Source organism: Muntiacus reevesi, chromosome 1 (assembly GCF_963930625.1).
Source record: "Muntiacus reevesi chromosome 1, mMunRee1.1, whole genome shotgun sequence".
NCBI classification, from domain to species: domain Eukaryota; kingdom Metazoa; phylum Chordata; class Mammalia; order Artiodactyla; family Cervidae; genus Muntiacus; species Muntiacus reevesi.
Window position 1 is genome coordinate 28,744,551 of NC_089249.1, and position 27,495 is coordinate 28,772,045.

The 27,495-nt window shown below is 37.6% G+C and overlaps 1 protein-coding gene across 2 annotated transcripts in view; it reads left to right on the plus strand.

The window, feature by feature from the left end:
- Positions 1–27,495, plus strand: part of ITPR2 (inositol 1,4,5-trisphosphate receptor type 2) — a 562,671-nt gene that overhangs the window by 375,693 nt on the left and 159,483 nt on the right. For both annotated transcript variants that reach the window (XM_065940048.1, XM_065940056.1), the window contains 8 exons: positions 3,157–3,265; positions 3,967–4,154; positions 9,349–9,532; positions 10,231–10,487; positions 14,418–14,618; positions 16,968–17,078; positions 20,726–20,821; positions 22,483–22,605. In XM_065940048.1, the coding sequence (XP_065796120.1) occupies positions 3,157–3,265; positions 3,967–4,154; positions 9,349–9,532; positions 10,231–10,487; positions 14,418–14,618; positions 16,968–17,078; positions 20,726–20,821; positions 22,483–22,605 (1,269 nt within the window). The remainder of the gene's footprint in view (positions 1–3,156; positions 3,266–3,966; positions 4,155–9,348; positions 9,533–10,230; positions 10,488–14,417; positions 14,619–16,967; positions 17,079–20,725; positions 20,822–22,482; positions 22,606–27,495) is intronic.

The window sequence follows — 27,495 nt, forward strand, 5'->3', positions numbered from 1 at the left end:
ACCCTTTTGGAAGCATCATTGTTTGACCAGATGAAATTATTTCAACTCAAAAGGCTTTCTTTTCAAATTTAAATGAGAACTTTTAGTTTCTTGTGTCTTTTATAAGTGCCCCACTTTGGTTAAACAGGGGAGAGCCTGAGTTCTCTTCACTGGTAGAATAAGCTCTTAACACCTCACTTTCTCTTCTAAGACTAGTCATCACCTTTACTCACAGCACCCCTATATGAAAAAATCTCAGACGAAGAAAGCATGAAATAGGGAGGAATAAGAGATGTGTTCCAAAAATTTTGAGTGTCAGTAAATAAAAGTCACTGTAAGGTTCTGAGTGTCTGTTGGAATTCTTGGCACTGTGACATTTAGGACATTTGTTCCACACTGACTGTGCACGAGATAGCTTTGCTGGGATGGTCATCTGGATTAGCAGGGGAGGTTTGCCATGTGAAACCTCTTCTGAGTCAGCCATTCCCCCTTAAGCACTTCCGTAGGTCTTAGTATACATCTCTCTTATGGAACTGATCTTATTGTAAATTATTTGAGAGGAGGGTTATATTTTTAAAAAATTATTTGTGTTTTTCATTTATTTCAATTGGAGGATTATTACTTTACAGTATTTTGATGGTTTTTGCCATACATCAGTATGAATCGGCCATAGGTATACATAGGTATACATGTGTCCCCTCCATCCTGAATCCCCCTCCCACCCCGTCCCCACTCTGCCCCTCAGGGTTGTCACAGAGAGAGCACCGGCTTTGGGTCCCCTGCATCATACACCAAACTGTCACCACTTATCTGTTTTACATACGGTAATACATATGTTTTAATGTTATTCTCTCAAATCATCCCACATTCTCCTTCTCCCACTGAGTCTAAGTCTCTTCTTTACACCTGTGTCTGAGAGGAGGGTTATATCTTATAAACTTAAGATAGTGCCTAAAATATAGTTGATTCTTAATGAATATTTGTAGAGTGAAGAGAGAAGACAGGCTATGTCCATGCCTGCGTGATAAGTCACTTCAGTTGTGTCTGACTCTTTGTGATTCCGTGGACTGTAACCCACCAGGCTCCTCTGTACTCAGGGTTCTCCAGGCAAGAATACTGGAGTGGTTTGCCATGTCCTCCTCCAAGGATATGTCCATAAGTAAGACAAAAGAAGAGCTTTCAAACTGAGAATTTGATATGAACAAAGAGAAAGACTTAGAAAACTGTGGTTGAGGAATCATCACATAGTTCAGTTGGGTTACAGTATAATGTGTAAAGATACTCTTGGAGCCAACAGTTGAAAAAGTAGAATGGGTAGGTTTTCACAAATCATTTTCAAGTTGGGGGGGATATTGGAGCCTAAAAGACAAGAATGATGTGATCACCTTGAAACCAATTGAATTTCTTCCACTTAAGAAAGAAACACGTTGAAGAGAGAAGAATTAATTCATTGTGAAAAGCTGAGTTTAGTTGCCAGCAGAACCTCCAGCTGTAGATAAGGAAATGTGAATGGAAAGAGAAGGAGAGGCTCCAAAGAGCCAGGTCAAGGATGGAGGAGACACAGTTGGCAGTGAGACCTGCCCAATGGATTGTGCAAGCAAGGGCTGGAAGAAGTTGCTGATATGGAGCGGGGAGCTAAGAGTTGGAGAACTGAGGACAAAGTCCGAAGGGCTGGAGAAACAGGGACAACCAAAGCATGAGAGAGAGAAGGTGTAGTGAAGTCCTGAGTCACAGCAGGAAAGGGAGGCATGCGAAGGCATGCGGCATGGCCTGGGGCAGTGGCCACTTTTTGCCATCAGGAGTTGAGCTCAGGTCTTAGTCTGTCACCTGTTAGCTGCATGATCTGCAGCCAATTGCATAAGCTTTTGGACCACAATGTCCTTACTGTTGCAGTTGTGGTGTTAATGTAAGTAGTTTAAATGTAAGGACTATAGTCCTTACATAATGTTTTAAAAACTACCCTTGTCTATTAAAATCATAACCAATAAAATGGAAGATTTGGAGTTATCTATATTTCTTCTGTTCGTGCAAGCAACTATATTGCAAAATATGCTATTTTAAAATCTCTTATAATCCATATAAAATTGAAGACAGAAAAAATTTTGGTATATGGTAGGAGCTTATTGACAGTAAGTGGTAAAAATGATTTTTGCAATAAATCATGTGGGAACAATTGATGTCAATATGGAAAAAATTAAATTAAGATCTTACCTTTCACCTGGCACAAAATTCAATTCAAATTGGAGTATAGATCTAAATGTGAAAGGCAAAATTTTCAACTTTTGGAAGAATATATTTGAAAATGTCTTTCTGAACCAGAGTTGGAAAGAATTTCTAACAAAAAAGCAAAAACACAAGACTAGTGGAAAACAGTGATAAATGTGCTTGCATTAAAATTAAACAGCTTTTTTCGTTAAGAAGTGGTGAAAGAGAAGTAATAAACAAGAAGACTTTACAACATATACAACTGACAAAGGACTGGAAATTAGTATATATAAGGAACTCCTTTTTGTTAATAGCAAAAGAAATAATCTAATTGAAAAAAATCAGGTAAACAAACTCTTTCTAAAAGAGGAAATCCAAACAACCAATTAGTATATGACTATCTGTCAACCTCATTAGCAATCAACGGTAGAAAACAGGAATTTTTGAATTGTGTGTTTGATAGACTATCTTTTGCCCACTGTCTTCTGAATAAAGCTCTTGGAATTTAAATATAATTCACTCTGTCTTATCAAGCTTAAATTTTTGAGCACCTTCTGTATACCTAGGACTTTTTCTAGCTCTTTTTACTGGGCCTATCTAAGTGGAGGCTTTTCCTTTCCAATTCTTAGGTTATTTATTAATCTGTGTTTTCTTTAGATGCCATGAGTATTCTTACCGACACTGGGACCTTCAGCTTTTGAAGCAATTTAAAATTTATAGAGTTTGTGACTGTATTGTTCTATTAAACATACTGTATATTTATGCTTTATTTCTTGGAGAGGCAACGTTTTTTGTTATTTTCATGAGAAATATTGGCAGATCTTTGCCTTAGAAAATATTATGCAATGTTAGTTTTTCCATGTTCAACATCATTGATAAAATGCATTTTAAGTGCCATTTTAATGTATTGATAGCTCTCCCTTTTACTAGAAAAAGAAACAATAAAATTTTTCTTATCCTTTTTATTATTAGGGTAATACATTAAGAAAAATCCTCCTGAATCGATACTTTAAAGGTGATTACGGAGTCTCTATAAATGGACACCTCTCTGGAACCTACTGCAAAACTGCACAAGGAGGAGGCAAGATATCATTTTTCCCTTTATTTTCAAATTTTAATAATGTCTGTGCATGCCGGTATTATTCTAGTGTTTTACTTAAAATAGCACAAATATGAAAAAATTAATTTAAAAAGCACCATCATCAGCCATAACAAAAAGAAAATACTGCCATTTGTGTCATCTAGGATGGACCTCAAGAGCATTATGCTAAGTGACATAATCAGTTATGTATGTAATCTAAAAACTCCAAACTCAGAGAAACAGAGATCAGATTTGTGGTCTCCGGATGCAGAGAGTGGGGAGTAGAGAAATTAAGTGAAAGTGGTCAAAAGGAACAAACTTTCAGTTAAATAAATAAATATTGGGACTGTAATATACAGCATGATGACTGTAGCAACATTGTATTGCATATTTGAAAGTTGTTAAGAAAATAGATCCTAAAAGTTCCCATCACAAGGAATACCAATTAACTTTATGAGATGATGAATTTAATCTTATTGTAGTCATCATTTTTCAGTATATACATTTATCAAATTATTAATGTTGTACACCTTAAACTTATACAATATTATATATCAATTAGATCTCAATAAAACTGGAAAAATAAGTATAGAGCACCTTAAAAACCCTTTGTATGATTTTGGGTTCGTGAAACAAATTTGAACCTTAGAATTAATTTTGCCTTTTGACAAAGGTTTACTTATTATTTTTCCTAATCACAGGAAGCTTTTCCGGGCAAGATTCAGATAAGATGGGGATATCCATGTCAGATATTCAGTGTCTCCTGGATAAAGAAGGTGCATCTGAACTTGTCATCGATGTTATAGTGAATACCAAAAATGACAGAATTTTTTCAGAAGGCATCTTACTTGGCATTGCCTTGCTGGAAGGAGGGAACACACAAACTCAGGTACCTGCTCACCATCATCGCCGTTGGTTACATTTGGTTACTTTGTGTTTCTTACTTCTTTGTCTTGGAAACCTAAGTAATGATTTTTCATTAAGTTTCTCATGGCTATCTCAAAAAGAAAAAAAAAAAACAACCCCCAACAACCTTGTATCACATTTCCCTTATAAATTTTTTGATTTGCTGTAGTAACTACATTGTTGTTGTATAGTCAGGAAGTCCTGTTAGATTCTTTTGCAACCCCGTGGACTGTAGCCTGCCAGACTCCTCTGTCCGTGGGATTTTTCAGGCAAGAATACTGGCATGAGTTGTCTTTTCCTTCTCCAGGGGATCTTCTTGATCCAGGGGTTGAACCCAAGTCTCTTGCATTGGCAGACGGGTTCTTTACCACTGAGCTACCTGGAAAGCAGAACTTTGCAAATTATTCAGTGAAGGAGAACATTCCAGAAATTCTCATTTGCCTGGAGAAATTTTAGGCTGACTAAGCAGATTAGGACAACATTTTGACTTATCCCAGAATTATATGTAAAAAAAGGAATTAAGTGCATTTATTAAATGAGGTAATATATATATAAATTCCTCATACAGTACTTGACATTAAAACAAGTTCTGATAACATTCACCATGCACCTCAGTTACTTTTTCAGAAACAGAGAACTCTTCTGTTCCCTGTTCCCCAAATCTGCCAGCGCTTGTTACCCTGCTGCCTCTGAGTAGGTGAAGCTTTCACTGTTGTGGGGAGAGAAGAACCATTCCTTCTTTTTTTGTTCTGTTTACTCATTCAGCTCAGGAAGGGTGACTTGAGCGTCATCATTTATCTATTCAGCGCTCCACTCCAGTGAGCAATGTGCTCACGTGCATGTGGGCTCACACCACTATTTCCCGAAGGCACACGCATAACTTAGAAACTCCTCCCAAGTTGCCCCTGAACTTCTCCACACCTAAAGGCAGAGCTCCCTGTGTGATCCTGAGAGCTGGGATGTGTTCCCAGGGACCAGGCTTCCTCCTCCCAGCCCTGCCACTCACTAACCAGATATTTGCAGGTTTGCCTTGGTCAGGAAGGCAAACAACTAATTGGCAATTCCAGAATCTATTTTCCCTATTCATGGCAAGTAGACACCACTTCTTATTAAGCACTAAAAAAAAAAAAAAAAAAAAGTCATGTTGCTTCTAAAGATACCTTTCCAAAACACGTATTATTCTCCTGCTTAACGTCAGTCACTTTCCCCTAAAAAGGCAAATTCTCCTTCAAGATCTAGTCTCTTCAAGTTTTCTAACTTTGCTCTCTTGCTCCATGTCTCCCCGCCTCCACCCTTGCTCTTGTGCACCAGCTGTGCTAAGCTCTTTTAGCCCCTGAGATGTGCTGTGCCGTTTCTCATGTCACTTTCTCCTCTTTGAGGACTCAACTCATGAACTTCTCTTGGAAGCCTTTTCTCACCCGGGTCCCACTGGGCAGAATTGCCCACTGGTGACTCTCTGCTTCTGCTGCATGCTGCAGATGTCTGCAGTGGCGTTTCCGCATCTGTGTGTGTCTGTGTGCCTCTTCGTGAGTACAGCAGGCTCTGTCTAGTGAATTATGAATCCTTAGAGGTTGAGACCACATGTTTTCCATCTTCACATCCCTTGTTTCTGGCACCATGTCTGGCCCAGCCTAGGGATTCAGTAAATAATCGGAAGTGAACATCCCTGTGAATGAGTGGTCCAAGTCCATTTCTATTCACAAAGTCTTCCCTACTTGGCTGTGGCCTTTGGGACCGATTCTTTATCTGAACTCCCATAGCATTTGCTTCTTGGATGCTCACTTGGCATTTTTCCTGTGCTGCTTTGCTTGGTTGTTATCTGTATGACATTCCGTTTCTCCAGTTAAATGCCATCTTCTTTAAAGTAGGGTTATCATGTCTTGTTCTTCATATCTACAGCTTTAAAGCCATTTGGCAAATACTTGATGAAATAGAATTCAGTGATTTTTGTTTATGAAAATCTTTTGAATGGGTTATGACAGTCTTGTTTACCAGCCTTACACTATCCAGATTTCTCACTTATCTACATCATTGTGTAACCCAGATGTCAACTGTGTGCTCCTGGCCCTAAGAGGTCTAGTTGAGGTCAACTTGAATGCTTGCCCTCCCCAAGACTTCTGTCAAAATCCAGGGGGATTTATATTCTAATTGTCTCATTGGCCACTGTTGAATTGCTTACTTAGTTCAGGGATTGTCTTGACACCCAGCTTCTATAGTCCTGAATTAGGGATCTGATACCCTTTCTTAAGTTTTACCCTCCTAGCTACATAAATCAATTTATATGTTTAAATGTACTTAATTAAAAATTGGTTGAGGGGAGGAGAAAGAAGATGGTTAAATTACAGTTTCAAAGTGTACACTAATAATAGCAACAGTGAGAATAATGCCTCCTAAACACCAGGCTCTCCTAGTGCTTTCTGCGTATTAGGTTGGTTAATCCTCACAACAACCTGTGCAGGAATTCGAATCCTATCTCATCTTACCAAAGAAGAATCTGAGATACACATCAGCTCACGTAGTTGGTGAGAAATCAAGCTAGGATTGGAGCCCATGCAGACTGGCTCTTACGCACTATAAACATCTCCTTCCAGGACTTCCTTGGTGGTCCTCTGGTTAAGAACGCACCTTGCAAGGCAGAGGTCATGGATTCGATTTCTGGTGGTTGAACCAAGATCCTACATGCTGCGAAGCAGCTAAGCCTGCACCCCACAACAGAAAACCCCATATGATGCAGCTAATAAATAATAAATATTTAAACTGTCCTTTCTAAAATATCCTTCTGCCTACTCACTCCTGGGAAGTTTTACTGACTGACCACCCCACATTACTTCATGTCTCTGGGTCCTCACTTCATTTCTCTTCTCTGCCCTCTCATTTCTTGTCGCCCTCCATCCTTCTTGGGGGGAAGTCCTTCCTCTATCACATGGAACTGTTTTTCTATCATCTTGGCTCCTGAAAAAACAAAACAAAACAGGGCGTTTCCCCTTATACTCTGAAGCTTATGGAGGTGGTTTCCTAACCAAAACATGCACCTTTGTGAGGGATTAAATTGTTATGCTACCTCTTGAGATTATATATATATGATAAAAGCATGCTATTTATCTTTATTAAAGTCATACTGTTCAGCTTTGTTCCTTTGTTCAGTCACTCAGTTGTGTCTAATTCTTTGCAACCCCAGGGACTGCAGCATGCCAGGCTTCCCTGTCCTTCACCATCTCCCAGAGCTTGCTCAAACTCATGAGTTAGTGATACCATTAAGCTATCTCATCCTCTGTTTTCCCCTTCTCCTCCTGCCCTCAATCTTTCCCAGCATCAGGGTCTTTTCTAATGAGTCAGTTCTTTGCATCAGGTGGCCAAAGGATTGGAACCTCAGCCTCAGCATCAGTCCCTCCAGTGAATATTCAGGATTGATTTCCTTTCTAGGTTTTAAAAGTCCGTGTAAATCATGTTATTTTGAGCTTAAAGGGTTATTTTATATAGTGATTTAGAGTCAGAGAATCTAGATTTAAATCCTATCTCTATTAATACTATATAATATTGGGCAAGTCGTTTACATTCCCCAAACCTTATTTTATTGATATATAAAATGGAAGAAGTATGCTCTGTTCATCACATAGTTGTCCTGAAAGGATCAATGAGATAATACATGTCAAGAAACAACAAAAATTATAAAACTTTGTGTTAGTAGAACCACAAAGTTCTATAACTTCTTCATTAATATGTAGGAATCCCTTTCTGCCTTCTAATGCCATTATATTGAAAATATTAGGGTTCAAACATAAGCGTAATTTATGGGACCATAGAGGTCTCTGAAATCTGTCTTTATCCTCTGAATTAATAGGACTAGCTTGATGGTTTCACTGTGGTTGCTATGGTTACTGTGGCTTTTTGGCCTGCTTTCTTGAATTGTTGCTAGCCCTCTGCCTAGTGCTTCCCCCGTGTAGGTATGAAACCAGCTTGTAAGACTTTATGAAAACGCTTGGAGAATGTGCATCACCCACAGCAGAAATTTCAGGACAGGTATCCATTTCCAGGTCTGATGTCATTAGACAGACTCTCACCTGCAAGTCCCAGGACCTGTGAGTCATGGTTTCAGGCACTTTTTCAGGAAAGGATATCTGTAGGAACCAAACTTCCCAAAATTGTCTGCTCTATTGGATTATGGGCAATTCTACTTGATCTGGAAGTCATTATTTCTTCAGATGTTTTCTTCCCGTTGTCTCTCATCAAGTTTGTATAACTCTTCTCATATCAGTACAGTGACTAGAATTACTATCTTTATTAATTATTTTTACTGTATTTCTCTTGTTTGTGTTGTGTCTGTCCTGTGGTTTTAGTTTTAATAACTTAAAATTTAACCACCCAATGTGAATCCTGTCTTGTCCAGAGCATATCACGTTTCCTAACTCCTACCTCTTCTGGATACTTCTCCAAGCAGACCATGATTAGGGCAGATGATCTCAAGGTTCATTATTTCCAGAGATGTGTTTTTATCATACTTTGACTGTTGAATTCTTTCCACATCATTGATGATTGTGAAGCAGAGTTCACTTCATGCATTTTAGGGTGGGCTTGTCCTAGATCCTATGCAAAGCAATGTAGCTAATAAAATACCCAAGGGACTTAGTACCTGCTTATCAGTGGGTTCCTATGCGTGAGGCTGCCATGGTAACACAGAGAAAAATAACTCTTTACCTAAGTAAAAAGTAAAGATGATCACAGGATCACAGAATTAGTGGTCGTTTTCCAATCTAGATTACAAAGTTGTGAAGGCAGGAATCATAACTGTTTTTCCTGAGTGTTCTATTACTTCACAGCATAGGGCCTGGAACATATTAGGACCTCAATAAATAGTACTGCACAAAACATGACTTCATAATAATATAAAGATCAAAGAGCTCTTTGCATACCACTCTTACAGTGTTCTTATGAAATTTTAAAACAAATAATCACTAAAGGTGACTTCAATAACATAAAATTATGTTGAATTTTATTGGAAAGTACTAAGCAAATATAAGCTATTATTAGGACACAGTAAATAGTATAGGAAATTGGTAAAGCTGTCAGTTTATGAAATAATCATGAGCAGCACATTAAATATGGGCTTTTATCCATAATGCTTATGTTTATTTCAAATACCGTTGGGGGTCGATGTCTTAAAATATGTTTTCTTGCAGTATTCCTTCTACCAGCAGTTACATGAACAAAAAAAATCAGAAAAATTCTTCAAAGTTCTCTATGACCGAATGAAGGCTGCTCAGAAAGAGATAAGATCAACAGTGACAGTTAACACCATCGACTTAGGTAACAAAAAAAGGGATGATGACCCAGAACTGATGACATCTGGCCCACGAATGAGAGGTAAAGGACTAGTTGAGTATTTGGAAGAATGAGTAAGAGAAAAGAGGGTAACATGATTTTTAGATCTCATTTATCTTTGTCATCTCACTTACCTTAGTCTAATTATCCAACCTGTGCCTTTGTGTATGGAACACTGTCCTTGAATTATTGTGGTCATGGTATTGACCTTCTAATAGCTTTGTGGGGTCAGCCTCAAACAAGGAATTATCAGTGCAAATCAACTAGTGACATGAAAATATTTGATTTTATTGTGAAATTCATGGTAAAGAACAACTACCCAAACCTTCTGAATGCTCATGAAATGTAAACTGTAAGAACCAAAATTATAGCACTAAACTCTGTGAAAGATTCTTGGAATTTGGAATAACAAAATCATCAGGATAGTAAAAACAAATCATATAAATATTTTGGACTTTGTACTATTTTCTCACTTTTTTGTATTCAGGAGCTCTTAATTTTATATTTATCAGAAAGACAAGAGCCCTTCTAAAATGGGCTAAGCATTAAGATCTTAAAAAAAAAATATCCCAGTGCATATTTAACTTTTTGGCTGCTCCTTCAGATTCTTTTGGGAGAAGTTGTTGCACCTCTTGTCAGGTGATTTGAAGTCCAGTCGTTAGAGAATTTGGGTAACTGTCTTCTTTTAATTAGCAAATGGAAGTTAATTCATAAATATAAGAGTACTGCTTTATTTTCAGTAAGAGATTCATCATTACATCTAAAAGAGGGAATGAAAGGGCAGTTAACAGAGGCTTCTTCGGCCACATCCAAAGCGTACTGTGTCTACAGAAGAGAAATGGATCCAGAAATAGACATGATGTGTGCAGGACCTGAAGCAGGAAATGCGGAGGACAAGTCCGCCGAGGAAGTCACAATGAGCCCTGCCATTGCCATCATGCAGCCGATTCTGAGGTTTCTGCAATTACTCTGTGAGAATCACAACCGGGAGCTGCAGGTACTTGTTCTGTTTTGTGTGAGAGCTGAGCATCCAGCCTATGATGATAGTGATTAAATTCAGATAAAACTAACAAGTGTTGGAGAGATAATAAGTCAAGTTTTGGAGAGATAGTAAGAACAATGGTGCTTTTCTGAAATGGGAAGAAATTTTGGTGTCTGGGTGAAGAAAAATGAGAAGAAAATTCCTTTATGCATTCCTACAGTCTCATTCTTTGCATCCTCAACTCACATCTCTTCAGTCTCAGTGGGTATCATCTAACTTTAGGACTCTGAGATTTGTTGAATAAGGTCAATTTTGCCTCATCTGTACCTTTCAGGGTCTTATAAGACTTAGAGGGCCTTCATCATTGCCAACTCAGTTCATATTTCTTGAGTGAGGATACAGAGTATCTTTATATGTCTATATTATAAACAGAGTTAATATATTTTCTATTATAAACAGTTAATATATGTTTTTATTATAAACATTAATATAGAAGAGGATTGTTTTGCTTTTGAAGTTTAGTTGGTTTACAATATTGTGTTAGTGTCAGGACTACAGCAAAATGATTCTGTTTTATATATATATATATATATATATATATATATATCTTTTAAAATTACTTTCCATTAAAGATTATTACAAGATATTGAATAGTTCCCAGTGCTATACAGTAAATCCTTAACATTTATCTATTTTATGTGTGAAAGTTAAAGTGTTAGTTGCCTAGTCATGTCTGACTCTTTGTGACTCCATGGACTGTTGCCCAGCAGGCTCGTCTTCCATGGAATTCTCCAGGCAAGAATCCTGGAGAGGGTACCCATTCCCTTCTCTGGAGGACCTTCCTGACCCAAGGATCAAACCTGGGTCTTCCACATTGCAGGCAGATTCTTTACCATCTGAACCACCAGGGAAGACCTATTTTATATATGGTAGTGTGTGTTTGTTAATCCCGTGTGTGTGTGTGCTCAGTTGCCAACTTGTATCTGACTCTTTGCAGCCCGATGGACTGTAACCCAACAGGCTACTCTGCCCATGGAATTTTCCAAGCAAGAATACTGGAGTGGGGTGACATTTCCTCCTCCAGGGAATCTTCCTGACCCGGGGATTGAACCCGTGTCTCTTGTGTCTCCTGTATTGGCAAGGGTTCTTTACCACTATTGTTACCTGGGAAGCCCTTTAGTAATTACCTTATCAAATTGCAAACATCTGTTAGATCATAGAAAAAGCAAGGGAATTCCAAAAAAACAACATCTACTTCTGCTTTGATGTAGAAGAGCCTTTGACTCTGTGGATCACAGCAAACTGTGGAAAATTGTTTAAAAGGTGGGAATATAAGACCATTTTGCCTGCCTCCTGAGAAACCTGCATGCAGGTCAAGAAGCAACAGTTAGAACCTTACATGGAACAACAGATTGGTTCAAAATTGGGAAAGGCATACATCAGGGCTATATATTGTCACCCTGGTTATTTAACTTACATGCAGAGGACATCATATGATATGACTCACAAGCTGAAATCAAGATTGCCAGGAGAAATATCAACTACCTCAGATATGCACATGCTACCACACTAATGGCAGAAAGCAAAGAGGAACTAAAGAGCGTCTTGATGAGAGTGATAGAGGAGAATGGAAAAGCTGGCTTAAAACTCAACATTCAAAAAAGTAAGATCATGGCATCTGGTCTCATCATTTCATGGCAAATAGATGAGGGGAAAGTGGAAACAGTGGCTGACTTTATTTTCTTGGACTCCAAAATCACTGAACAGTGACTGCAGCCATGAAATTAAAAGATGCTTTCTCCTTGGAAGAAAAGCTATGACAAACATAGAGAGCGTCTTAAAAAAGCAGAGCAGACTGGAAATAGAACTGCCATATGACCCAGCAATCCCACTCCTGGGCATATACACCGAGGAAACCAGATCTGAAAGAGACACGTGCACCCCAATGTTCATCGCAGCACTGTTTATAATAGCCAGGACATGGAAGCAACCTAGATGCCCATCAGCATACGAATGGATAAGAAAGCTGTGGCACATATACACAATGGAATATTACTCAGCCATTAAAAAGAATTCATTTGAATCAGTTCTAATGAGATGGATAAAACTGGAGCCCATTATACAGAGTGAAGTAAGCCAGAAAGATAAACACCAGTACAGTATACTAACACATATATATGGAATTTAGAAAGATGGTAATGATAACCCTATATGCAAGACAGAAAAAGAGACACAGATGTATAGAACAGACTTTTGGACTCTATGGGAGAAAGCGAGGGTGGGATGTTTTGAGAGAACAGCATCGAAACATGCATATTATCAAGTGTGAAATAGACTGCCAGTCCAGGTTGGATACATGAGATAAGTGCTCAGGGCTGGTGCACTGGGAGGACCCAGAGGGATGGGATAGGGAGGGAGGTGGGAGGGGGGTTCAGGATGGGGAACACATGTAAATCCATGGCTGATTCATGTCAATGTATGGCAAAAACCACTACAATATTGTAAAGTAATTAGCCTCCAACTAATAAAAATAAATGGAAAAAATAAAAAAATAAAAAGCAGAGACATCCCTTTGCCAACAAAGGTCCATCTAGTCAAAGCTATGGTTTTTCCAGTAGTCATGTATGGATGTGAGAGTTGGACCATAAAGAAGGCTGAGTGCCAAAGAATTGATGCTTTTACACTGTGGTATTGGAGAAGACTCTTGAGAGTCCCTCGGACTGCAAGGAGATCAAACCAATCAATCCTAAAGAAAATCAACCCTGAATATTCATGGGAAGGACTGGTGCTGAAATGCTAGTACTTTGGCCACCTGATGGGAAGATCCAACTCATTGGAAAAGACCCCAATGCTGGGAAAGATTGAAGGCAGGAGGAGAAGGGGACGACAGAGGATGAGATGGTTGGATGGCAGCACCAACTCAATGGACATGAGTTTGAGCAAGCTCTGGAAGATGGTGAAGGCAGCAAAGCCTGTTATGCTGTGGTCCATGGGGTCTCAAAGAGTCGGACATGACCTAGTGACTGAATAACAACAGTTACTAGATTATTACTAAGTTAATTACTAAATTATTACTAAATTGTGTTTATGTCAGTACATATATTGAAGTACCTCCTTCTTTTTCTTGAAGTATTTACTTATTTATTTGGCTGCATTGAGTCTTAGTTGCACACAGAAGGATCTTCACTGTATCATATGAGATCTTTTAGTTGTGGTGGGCAGGTTCTGGAACATACAGGCTGTGCGGGCTTAGTTACTCCACTGCATTTGGGATCTTACTTCCCTGACCGAGGATCAAATGTGCATCTCTTGCACTGCAAGGAAGAGTCCCAGTGATTGAATCACCAGGAGAGCCCTCTGAAGTACCTCATTCTTACAGTTTCTAAGTATTCCAGTGTTTGATATACAATTATTTAATAAATCAGTCACACTCTGGTTGATATGGTGTGATTTTCAGTTGGGGCTGTTACAAGCAGTGTGCTCTGGATCTCTTTGTAGTTGTCTGTTACTGAAAATGTTGACAGGTCCTCCAAATTGCCCTTCTTAGTGGTTGTATCATTAGAAGCTGCACTATGTTTAAGGGATTGCTTAGTTGACTATTCGATCGCTTCTTTCCCTAATTAACTTCTTCTGGTTTCCTTTTTCTTTTCTCCTTACCTGCTACTTAATTATGTTACCCTTTGTATATAATTTTAAGATAATGACTTTGAGAGATGTTGTTATGAACTCTTTTGATAAATACAGATGCTTGAAAAATATATCTCTCTTTTCTTAATCCCAAGAGAAATGTAATAAATGTGAATACTTCCTTTTAAAGAGCAGGTCCATTCCACATTACCATGGGGATCCTCTTGAATTGGATAAACACTCATACAAAGAAAACTGAAAACATTTAGCATAGGGATTTTTTTTTAATGCCTTGGGTATATTTTCTTTTGTGTTTAGAACTTCCTAAGGAATCAAAACAACAAAACCAATTACAACCTTGTCTGTGAGACCCTTCAGTTTTTGGATTGCATTTGTGGAAGCACAACAGGGGGTCTGGGACTCTTGGGTCTCTACATCAACGAGAAGAATGTGGTGCTGGTCAACCAGACTCTGGAGAGCTTGACTGAGTATTGTCAAGGTCCATGCCATGAAAATCAGGTAACTGAAAGCAGTCCTTCACGAAAATTATTCCGACCAGTCAGCCAAAGGATCAAGTTGGTGAAAGAGCCAAGCTTTGTGTGCATTTGAAAGATCTTTCTTTTACTTTGCCAGATATTTTTAGTTTCCTAACAAAGCATACAAAGACTGAATTATGAACTAGCAAATACTATGCCATATTTTAATTTAATTTCACTGTAAAAGGAAATTCCCATGAAAACATCCCAGATAAAAATCAGAGTACAATATGTGTTTTCATCATTGATCAGTTTTCATCTTTAGTTACTCTCTCCAGGATTTGTGGCATCAACTCCCTTTGACTTCTTTGGCTCCACTGCAGTGCGTTGTGTATATTACCATCTCTATATTGACAGTAAATGTAGCAAATAGGTCATATTGCTCCCATTTTGCTGATAGCTAGATTGTGACTCAGAAATTAAGTGACATTCAGGGTCCCAGAGTAATGGAATCTCTTAAGTTGTAGGGCCATTCTTAAAACTCAGAAATTGTGGTTGCGTCTAAACAGAGTGCCCTTTTGACTGTATAACATTTTCCAGGGCAAAATTTCGACTTCCTCTTCCAGAGTATTTGTCTCTGATTCCATTTTCTTGGATATCACAGACACAGAGAGGGAGTAGAATTTGGAATACTTGGGTTGGTAAAGGGTGGGGGGCAGCCTGGAGTTTATTGACTCCGCGTCCACACAGGTGTTATGGAGCTACCATCACAAGCATGGATCCACCCTGGAAAGAAGAAGTTTCAAATCACAAACATTTCTGGATATAAATTTTAAAGAAGCCACTGAGACTAAATGTCAGTGCTTGACACAGGAAAGAAATGTTGAAAAGTAATTGCTTTTCTATTGCAAATTATATGACATATGTACAAAGTACACACACATACATGTACATACATAGGTATGTAGAACAAAAATATGATAATTATTGGCATAAGTAATTTGTTATGGGGATCTTTACCCCCTGTAATATGCATGTGACATGGTGAAAGAGTTTGTGGATTTTGCTCTGTATTATATTTCACTCTTCCAGGGCAATAATATAAGAAAACCTAACTGTTGATTTTAAGTTAAAGAAATATATGCAAATTCAAAGATTTCATTTTGTTGTTGGTTAAAATCAAGTAAATCTATAATAGAAAGCATGTATTCTCCACTTTTCGTTTTTTAAGAAAATGAAACTGAGTTTTGAAAGTTGCTAAATCAAGTTAGCTCTAAAAATAGAAATTAATAATAATATAGCGTGAATCCCATATCCTCTAAAAATAAGGTTACTATGATCCCCATGCTCTGGAAATATGTGGAAGGAAGGAAAATTGCTAGCTAATTTCAGAAATGATCTGCAAATTGATTTCCTCTAAGTTTAACAAACACTGTCATGATCAAAAGAACCTCAGGAAATGTAGATGAATGGAAGATACCTCTCCTTGGTGTCAGGGGAGTAAAAATTTCCTTGTGTGAAGAGAGAAATGAAGCCCATCCTGAAAAATAACAATCCTTTCAGAATTACCTTGCTTTTACTCTTTCTTGTTTATCTTACCTGGGTTTCAGTTTTTCAAACCTCTTTGACTCTGGGTGCTGCATGGTAAGATGTAGTTTCACAAATTCCAACCATTAGTTCCCGATTTTCAAGTTGTATAAAGTGAATTAAATTCAGAGTCCTAGCACGGTAGGTCCCAACCTTCAAAATACTGACATTTATCTCTCAGGGTACTTTATAAACTTTTCCCAAGTTAGATTCCTCTGTAAATTGCTAAAGTTTAAGGAATCTGCGGACCTTTTCCCTCAACCAGCATCACTGACACGATGTCTGAAATATCAGGAGGTGACTATTCCCAGCACAGTCAACAGCATAGATTGTTACTCATTTAGCATTAAATAGCAGAGAAGTGAAGATGCCACATCATCACAGATAAACTTGACTTACAAACCTTGGGCATAAGGTTTTTATAAATAGGAATATTCTCTTAAAATTGATCAGATCTTAAAATTCTAAATTTAAAGAATTTCTCTAATGAAGGACATATAAAAATTTATAGGCCATTGTTTTTTGAAATTCTGCAAAAATTGTTCACCTGAAAAGATACCTGTTTCATACAATGTCTTTCTCTGTGTTCTTCATACAAGTCTTTTAATTAGCACTAATCAAATAATAGACTCTATGTAAAAGAATAAGTAAAGTTAAATCTTTGACTTATCTTAGACTTAATCTCAAAGTTAAATCTTAATTGTATTTTAAACATCAAAAAGCTAAGGTGATTCTGTTATGTCGTGGCCTCTAGTGCTCTTATGTTGTAAATAGACTGTTATTTTTAAAATATTTTGTTTTCTAGACATGTATTGCTACTCATGAATCTAATGGAATTGATATCATCATTGCTTTGATTCTAAATGACATAAACCCTCTTGGTAAATATCGAATGGACCTGGTGCTCCAGCTAAAGGTAAAGTAAACCCAGTGGTGGGGTGAAGGGGAAAGTGACATTCTCTATATGAAACTCACTTTCAGAGTTGACTCTAAATGCGCAAGTAGGTCTTCTAAAAAGCAAGCGTATTATTATATTTTCAAGTAATGAATTGACAGAAAGGGATAGTAAAAGCCCAATGAGCACTGAATTCCTGATAAAGTGTCAAATAAGATCTGAGGATGCCTTACTGGAAGTGTTTTTAAGTAATCACTTTGTTTCACTGCTCTTCTTTTCTATTTTTCATTATATAGAGGAACATAAGATGCTGAACATTCACTATGCCATGTTTTTAATTCGTCTTGACTATAGAATTCTTATCTAACAAGTCACAATTAATGAGACTGTGGTAGAAGAGGGCTCTGTTTTAGTTTTACGTCTATTTCCTAAAAGCTGTTTTCTTTTATATTAGAATTTTAATTTTTTCTCCAATACTGTAAGCCATTTTCAAGCTCCCTTTGAGAAGCTTTTGTTTAGTTGCTAAGTCATGTCCAACTCTTTTGCAACCCCATGTTCTCTGTCCATGGGATTTTCCAGACAAGAATACTGGAATGGGTTGCCATTTCCTTCTCCCTGGGGTCTTCCTGACCCAGGGTCCAGACCAGTATCTCCTGCATTACAAGTGAATTCTTTACCACTGAGCCACCAGGGAAGCCCTCTTTGAGAAGTTGCTTTAGCTTAAATCATGTGCATACTTTGCAGCAGTTCCATTTATCAGAGATCAGGAGCACAATGGCATTTTGAAAAAAATTTCTTCAACTTTTTGTTCAAATGGAAATAGATAAATGAATACACACAAGAAACTATATAATTCCAAATAAAAAGACATGATATTCAATTGAGATGAATTATTAAAGACTGCATATATTAGGTGCTAGAACTAAAAACTTTGCTTATTTAAAATTTTTCCATACACATAGGGTTGATCCAATATCATAGAGAGGATAAAGTTTACCTTTTACAGGTAAATTTATGGCCAAGAAGGATAGAAATGGTATTTTATAGTTTTCTCTAAATATAGATTTAGATCACATAATGGAATACATATATGTACTACTTATGTGGAGATTGTGCTAATGGCTCTTAATAAGCAAACAGAGTTATGTTTGCATATTTCACTATTTTTATTTGCAGCAGGTATCAGCTTTGGGTCTTTATCTTCATAAATGAGAAACAGGGTGATCCACATGCAGATTACACTTGTGTCCTTTTCCTCATTAACTTCATTGTTCAGTTAGCAAAGTCAGCTTGGCCTATATGATAGCTTAATTTGAGTTACTAGAAAAAAAAAAGATTTTATCTTGAATTCATATTTAACCATATTTCAGAAAGAAACAGCATTTTGAAGCCTTAGGTTTTTTAAAAAAATATATCATTTAACTACTTACACCTTTAAATCTCATTTTTAATTGATATAACTTAACTGGGGGAAATACTGAAGGATTCATCAACTTAGAACAAAGTGTAGGGGAGTTCCCTGGCAGTCTAGTGGTTAAGAGTTCACCTTCCAATGCTGGGGTTGTGGGTTGAATCCCTAGTTGGGGAGCTAAGATCGCACATGTTGTGGCGAAAAAAAAAAAACAAAAAAACATAAATCAGAAGCCATATTGTGACAAATGCAGCAAGGACTTTAAAAATGGCCCACATTAAAAAAAAAAAAACCTAAAAAATAAAGTAAAACAAAGTATAAACATAGAGATTATTTACAAATTCAGACCTATGGCGGGGGGGCGTGGGGAACCTAAGTGATAGGGTATGACTTAATTGTTTGAAGATATTCTTGACTATTCAAATGAAAATCGGTTTTGAAAAAAGAGTCATTTAAAATTTCATTTATGTTACCTTTTCAAAATATGACAGTTGGATAGCTCAAGGTATGTGTAAAATAGAAAATGAATGAATTTGAATTGAAATATTTATAATATTTTGCTAAGGGAGATGAGTTATGTTTCTAAATAATCCATGAGACTTTGTACATAATGGCCAATATGAGAACAATGTTTGTAAGACAGAATGATATAGTATACTGGCAAATTTTAGAAGGTATAGGTAGGATGCTTTTAATTGTAAATTCCCTGGAACACTACAGAGATGCCATATGAAAAAAATGTTAAGGTTTTATTATATATCATTTACTCTTAAATTTAATTACTTAAACAGGTATAATTTTAAGTACATTTAACTGTACTCATTTGCTATACAATTTCATGAATTTTTTCATATATATATCTTGTCCCTTTTAATTTACATTTCATAACTGACCTGCACTATAAATTGCTAAATTTATAAAATAAGTAGGTTTTGTTGTTGTTGTTTTACTGTTGCTGTTTTTTTCTTTTTTTGTCTAAGGACTCTAGCTTCTTTTGGAAGAGAATCGTTTATTAACACATATAAGTTGGATTTCTTAGCATATATAGTCTCTTGTACTTTCAAATTGATTCAGATTTCAGTAGGTCGTTTATAAGATTTCTATTCCTCCAGGATAGTATGAAAAAGATTTCTTAGGAAAACACCATATTGCCCATAGCATTCTGAAACTGGATGTACTTTTAAGCTACTTTGTATTGGGCCTGCTGAGTGAAGTTCACTAGAGTACTGTTAGTGTTGCCGGGGTTTTAGCTTTTCATTCTAGGTTGGGTCAGTTCGGATTGCTCTAAAGATGCAAGCTCTCCACTAACTCTAGAACCTTACCTTTTTAAAGATAGGTTATTGGTGTGGGATGCTTTATTGGAAAAAGGGAATTTTAGGATTTGTGCAAATCTGTAGAAATTGAAAACAGAGCATCCTTCCAAATGCTGAGGATATTGTGCTTTGTGTTAGAAGACTTTCTGTAACTGTGTGGTTCCTATTTTGGATAATAACTTGGCTGAATCAGAAACATTTAAGATTTCTTCTATAGGTAAACATGTTTCAGAGAATACCTTTTTAAAACCAAATTAGGAAGCACCAAAGACAACATGAACTGTTTCTATTTTCTATTAAACAAAAATAGAAAATATTCTACAACCCAACTTGTTAAAATGTTGCATATATATTACCATGTGGGGAGTTTTAACTATTATCAATAAATTTATATTTTCTTTCTAGCTCATGAATTTAGACTTTTATAAATTAATTCTCACTATTTATTGATCAAATTTAAGATTTTGATTTGCTATGAGTTGATGTTTCATGTTAAAAATAATTGTGCTGAATTCTAATGAGCTATATGCCATTTTTGCCAAATATGTCATTGATACTGGTTCAACTTACTATCTTTTTAGATTGTCTTCATAGAAAATATGAAGAATTCTCTACTTAGGAAATAATGAAGGAAAATATGATTATATTTTAATGTATCATATATTAAGTCAATTTTGTGTTTAAAAGGGCTTTATAGCAATATTTAAAATTTCCTTGTAACATACCTTGAATGATTCATTGCTTTTATTTTGTGTTGACAATAAAATAAAACATTCTCTTTTAAAATGTTAATAAGCCAACTGAAAATAGGAGGTTACACTTGTGCTTGATTTAAAATAGTCCTGATAATCTCAATTAAAACACATGCAGGGGATCCTTAATCTATGAAATAGACTTTGCATGTGCATCAACTCAATGTTTATCAACTCAATGTGTATCTTTAGAACAATGCCTCCAAGCTTTTGCTGGCCATCATGGAAAGCCGACATGACAGCGAGAATGCAGAAAGGATTCTTTTCAACATGAGACCCAGAGAACTGGTAAGAAACCTTCTGAAAGTCGTGTCAATAATGTGTAACCCAAAAGGGGCAGTGTATAGTATACATGTCAGGGGAAATGTCTACTGGCTTTCCCTGGTCTACCAAGACATGATGGCACATCATGACCTGCCATTACTGATACCTCAGAAGGCTTATGAAAGCAAAGGCCTGTGTGATTTGGGTCCTTATGACTTCATTGGTTTATCCACTCTAAATACTTTTCTTAACCAGCTTGTTACACTTAACTGAACTATCTGCAAATTATTTTTGCCCCCAAAAAAGTTTAGTTTGTATATTAGTATATATGTGAGGGAGATAAATAAAAAATGTTTGTACCCCTCAAAAATTATATTTACACCTCTTTCTGAAAATAAAAGCAAAATAAATATCTTTTGCAGTTGTCCTTAGTGAAACATGACACAGTGTTCAGCCTGGAGAAAATTGCATGGAGACCTGATGGGAAATCCCCAGAGATCATTAGTGTTGTCTTCCTATTGGAGAGGTTATACTTTCCTCCTCACTGTGACATGGGAATTATGAAGAAATATCAGCATGCTTTTAACAGCATTGAGTTTCAAAAGCATTGAGAACATTCTCAAACTGTATAGCCAGTCCCCCTAATAACTTAGTTGTTTGAGTACCCCTGTTGGTGCTATGGGCAACTCTCTGAAGACACTTTTAATGTGTAAACAGGATAAGTTCATTGATGTGAAAGAGCATTTGCTAAATATTAGAACAAATTGTGGGCCCGGGAGGTTCAGAGAAGGGACAGAGAAGCAATGTGTAATGTTAACAGGAAACATGGAAGGTTGGGAAAAGAACAGAGAGGCAGGGAAGTAGGGAAATATGATGTATGAAGGACCTCTTTTGCTCTCTAATAGTAAGGAATAGAGTGGAAGAATGCAGATAAAGAGAAAGATAAGGTGCAATTTGATTTAACATATTTATGACAGCATAGTATCTGCAAGGCAGTGGGCTAGGAAGAGCAAGACACTTCCTCATCCTCATAGTTAAATGAGGGTGGTGAGTTATGTTTTCATTCAACAGCAACTCCGCACAATGGTCCTTTGAAAATATCATTTCCTTTATCTACTACACTATTGTCCCATCATCCACTTCCTCCTTGTGGCCCACCCTCAACCTCCTGCCTGAATTAATGCTTACCCTGAATTAATGCTTAGTGCTTACTGGGTGCTTCACACTTATTCCTGCTGCAGGCAGGACTGGTATGCTGGCCCCTTGCTGACTCTTCCACTGGATGATAAGCTCCCTCTGGGCAGAAACTCTGTCATATCCACCACTGGGTCCTCAGGCAGAGGATGGTGTCTGTCCAGCACCATGTGTTCTTGTTACTAGTGCACCCTTGATAAATAACGGGTGCTTATCAGGGTTCCAAAGTCTCCTAATTCATGGGAACTTTGGCCCTGTCAGCTTTCAAAAATCAAAGCCAAATTTTCCAAGGAAAACAGAGAATTTTGTAGGAAAATAATTCCATAATCATTTAAATGAAGAAGGTTTCCAATGTCATTTTCATTTAGAATTCTTGTATATTTTTCAAGTCTTAGGAGGCATTCCAGTTTTTAATTATACCCCATAAATGAGACAAATGCATGTTGTTTGTGGCATTTCAAGTCTTGATGTTCCTGTTGGTTTTTTGATAGGTGGATGTGATGAAGAATGCCTATAACCAAGGATTGGAATGCGATCATGGGGATGATGAGGGCGGAGATGATGATGTTTCCCCAAAGGATGTTGGACACAATATCTATATCCTGGCCCATCAGGTATCACATTTTTTTATCTTTGCATTGTTTTGCTGATCTTATCAATCTCATCTTATGTCATGGCTTGCTGTCAATACTTTCAAGATCTGGTCCTTCCATTTATTCAGCACTTGTGTCCCTTGCTCTGAGTCAAGAGAAGAAAAAGCTCCCAGAATGCCTGCTGGTGCCCCTAGGGCTGTGGTCAGAGCTGGTCCACAAGAAAACAGTACTTGGTACCAAAAACTGGGCCAGCAAGGAGGAGAGAATCCCATGTCAGAGCCTGAGGAATAGGTATCCATGGCAACAGATGGAAGTCTGGAAGCAGAGAGGACAGAGGCTCCTGAGAAGACAGAGAGTGTAAAGGAAAGGATGTATTCAGGTCAAAACAGACTTCTGGCCTCTTTGAATTGTAGGCTGGCATATTTCCTGCAGAACCTGTAAAGTGACAGCCTCTAACTGTTTTTTACTGAACTTCTTAAAAATATGAAGCTAAATTCACATTCTTTCAAAGTAAAACCATTTCTATTTTGTGTTAGTATGAAAACAGGTGCTTGGTTAGTGTTATTTGACACATTTACTCAAACTCTTGTCCATCAAGTTGGTGATGCCATCCAACCATCTCATTCTCTGTTGTCCCCTTCTCCTGCCTTCAATCTTTCCCAGCATCAGGGTCTTTTCCAAGGAGTCAGTTCTTCACATCATACAGTGGTTAGCTATATAGCTCTCACTTCTTTACAGAATAAAGTCTAAACTTCTAGACTCTCATGCTAGTCATTTTCCCCCATTGACAATCTCTACCTTTTCCTGCTTCCATGTATATCTTATCAGGTAACTGAACAAACATTGGCAGATATAAATAACTCTGAATAGATTAACTTTCTATTTTTAAAAATTTTTCCAGTTTTATTGAAATGTAATAGACATACAGCACTGTGTAAGTTTAAGGTATTAAAAATTTTCCTTTTTAGACTATTCTTACCCATCTCTGTCCTCATACATAACTGCCTAATGTATGTAACCTTGAGTATAATTTTTACAAAAAATTCAGAAAGGAGTCAACTTCTAAAAGATATTAATACAAGAAGCTGTGATAATTTTGTAGTATAGTTGCACCATTGAGAAGATTCTTAGATCTCTCACCGTATGTTTTCCGCCACGTCCGACTCTTGGAACCCTATGGACTGTAGTCCATCAGGCTTCCCTTGTCGGTGGGATTTTTCAGGCAAGAATACTGTAGTGGGTTACTGTTCCCTTATCCAGGGAATCTTTCCAGCCCAGGGATCAAACCCGCATCACATCGCCTGCATTGTTGGTGGATTCTTTACTTGCTGAGCCATCAGGGAACCTTCTCGAAGTATAGCAAAATTCATATATAGAATAGAAAAGATCAGGGCAAAGGATTATAGCTAGGAAGACCAGAGAATTTTAAGTATTGAGGAACTGAAAGCTAAGATGAAGAGATACACTGAAGAAAGTAGGACACAGAGATTTAAGATGCGGAAGAGGTATAGTTTTAGAGAGAAAGAAGTTGGGTGACAGCAACTGAGTCAAGCCAGAGAAGGACTGTCCAGAGATTGAATGAGAGTAGAGAGGGGAAAAAAATCACAAACTGAGAATAAAATCATATTGGCTTCTACAACAAAGATAGAAATACAGTGACACAGCATGTGTACATGAGCAAGAAGTTATTTCAGAAGCTGTAGCATTGTGGAAGGGAAACCACTGAAAAAGAGAAGATCAGAGTGAGCAGTACTAAGTTTTAGAAGGAAGTCAGCGAGCCCAGCCACCCATCGTGTTCTTTTGACTGAAAGCTAGTCTCGCTCTGCCTGGAAAGGTTATTCCGCTGCCTGAGCAAGATCTAACCATGTGTCTTTCAAGTTGGAAGTGAACAACCTGATCAGCCAAGTCAGCCCTGAGACAAATAAAAGAGTAGATGTTTGAGCCAGATTACCTTGAACCCATGGAGAAGACATTTAAAAATGTAATCTCATGTTACCAGTTATGAGGAACAATAAAAATATTGTCAGGAAAGACCCATGTTAGGTCAGTTCAGTTTTAAGCAGATGAAATACAAGAGTAGAGATTAGGTTTTGTTTTGTTGAGGTTTTTTTTTTTTTTGGCCATGCCACATGACATGTGGGATTTGGGATCTCACTTCCCTAACCCAGGAATCAAACCTGTGTCCCCTGCATTGAAGCTCAGAGTTCTAACCACTGGACTGCCAGGGAAATCCCAAGAATACAGATTTTTAAGACAAGCTAAGGTGAATGTTGAAAAGAGTGGAGAATAAGAATAAAGAATACAAAAGCTCCTCCTAGATTGAAAGATAATGATTTAAATTATGGAAGAGATTAAAAATGAAGACAGCACAATGTCAGTGATTTTTGATGGATTGGAGTTTATGAAAGTGCTTAGAGAGAAACAGATTCAACTATGATGGTGGAGTTGTCCAAGGAGTGGGGATTCAGAACTACCTGTTAAAAAAAAAAGTAAGAGCTAAAAACTACTTAACTGAAACGAAGAGATAATGGATGTGAAAATGGCCTGGATGGATATCTAGAGGTTTCTGAATCTCCCCCAAACCGAAGTGTTAGGAAAGCAGTAGGATGCAGAGCTGTGATGGTACAATATACAGGCACATAAATAAAGCCAGACTTCAGGAAGAGGGAGAATGTCAGACTGAGCGAGGGAAGGAGATCTGGAATCCTTAAGGCCTTGTGATTAAACTGTAAGAGTGTGAACATGAAGCGGGAGTCTATAGGCGTCTCGGACAGGAATGCATGATGTGTGGAGCAGTGCGTGTAACCAGCAGGGCAGTTGAGCAGCGGTCTGCTCACTCTCTTAACAATGACACAGGAAGTTGCTCCCTTGCCACTTTATACATGTGTGCCCTACGGGGTGGCTCCTCCCACTGGTTTTAATGAAAAGTTCAGTTTTCACTCAGAAGAGAGCCAACCCGTGCTCTTTAGATCTTTCCTCAAGTGACTTCCTTGGCTTTCTCTAGGCCAGGATATTGTCCTGGTTTCTTCGGAGGCAGAGATGGCTGCTGAGTTCCTCCTTATGAATCTGTAGTCCAAACAGCCTCCACACTGAGGCACAAATGCCAAAGACAGTGGTTGTAAGCCTTGCTTCGCAAGTAGCCATGTAGCCGTGCTCCGAGAGTGTTCTGGGGTCCAGGCTTGGCTGTGTCCATTGTGAGTGTGGAGTCTGGCTCTGTAGTACTGATGACCCTGCAGATTGGTTTCTGCCTTTGCACAGTTCAGTAATTCCAAAACTGAGGTTCAGCTTCCTCCTTGTTTTACTATAATCATCTTTTGCACAGACAGTCTATTTTGGTGCCCTCAGACTTTCAATTTTTGTTGTTATTCTTTTCATGGTAGTTGAGTAGTTCTGCTTTTTGTACCATGACATCCTTTTTGGCCCTTCCTGTGGTTGGTGTTACGAGAAACAAATAATGCTTCTTGTAAGTGTCTTGTCTGATCTACATAGAGCTATCAATACTTGAAAAAGGGAATTTCTTAAGTTCTAATACCATAGTGACACGCAGAGTAATTTCCTTAAAATTCAGCTATGTGTCCTTTTACATTTTCTCTCCTTCACATGCTCGTCTCATGCATCTCTGCCTCCTCTCTCTGCTCTAGCTTTGGTGTTTAATATTCTACTTTCTTCCTATTCCTTCTCTTTACTCCTGTCTTTCTGTAAAACAGCCATTGTGTGAAATCTAGAACAATGTTCGGTACTTTAGATAAGTTTAACATATATGAAGTCCTGTTGTTTCTTTAGGGCTTCCCTGGTAGCTCAGATAGTAAGGAGTCCACCTGCAATGCAGGAGACCTGGGTTCGTTTCCTGGGTTGGGAAGATTGCCTGGAGAAGGGAACGGCAAACCACTCCAGTATTCTTACCCCCTCAGAAAAATCCCATGAACAGAGGAGCCTGGAGGGCTACAGTCCATGGGGTCACACAGAGTCAGACATGACTAACACACACACATTGTTTCTTTGATTCCCTGTGGCAGTTCTGTTTTTGTGAGACTTTATTTTAATTTTATTTTCTTCCCCAGTTTTATTAAGATACAGTTGACACATAATATTGTATAAGTTTAAGGTGTGAAGTATGTTGATTTGATACCTTAGTTAATACCCAGTTTAGTCACATGAGTGTGATTTTTCTTTTGTGTCCAGAACATTTAAGATCAACTCTTTGGGCAACTTTCAAGTTTATGATACAATATCACTAACTCTAATGACTGGGCTATACATTAGATCCTCAGAATCTGTTACTCTTTCAACTGGGAGTTTGACTCCCAGACCTCCCTTTTTCCTCCACCTCCCAAACCTGGCAAACACCACTCTATCTCTGCTTCTCTGAGTTTGTCATTGCTAGATTCCACATGTAAGTGATATCACGCAGCATTTGTCCTTTTCTGTCTTACTTATTTCATTGAACATAGTGCTCTCAGGGTTCATGCAGGTTGTTGCAAACAGAAAGATCTTCCTCATGGTTGAATAAGATTCCACTGTGTATCTATATTGGATCTTCTTTATCCATTCATTGATTGAAAGACAACCACATTGCTTCCATGTCTTGGCTATTGTGAATAATGCTGCAGTGAACATGTGAGACTGTTTATTTCAGTACCTGCTAGAATTGAGAAGCATATGGAGAAATGTGAAATGTTATGTGCCTTGCAGGATTCAGAGAAGTATTAGATAGCTTGCCTGTGGAAAGCAAAAGAAACTCCTGGCTCTTAAGGCAAGAAAGAATGGATCACTTTAATTGGATATATGAAATTATTTTTAAATATAGGCTTTAAATTTTTTCATCATCATTTCCCCATGTCATTAAATAGTCTTTGAAAACACAGTTTAAATGTCTGCATAATTGTTCACCATTTTATTGCACCATAATTT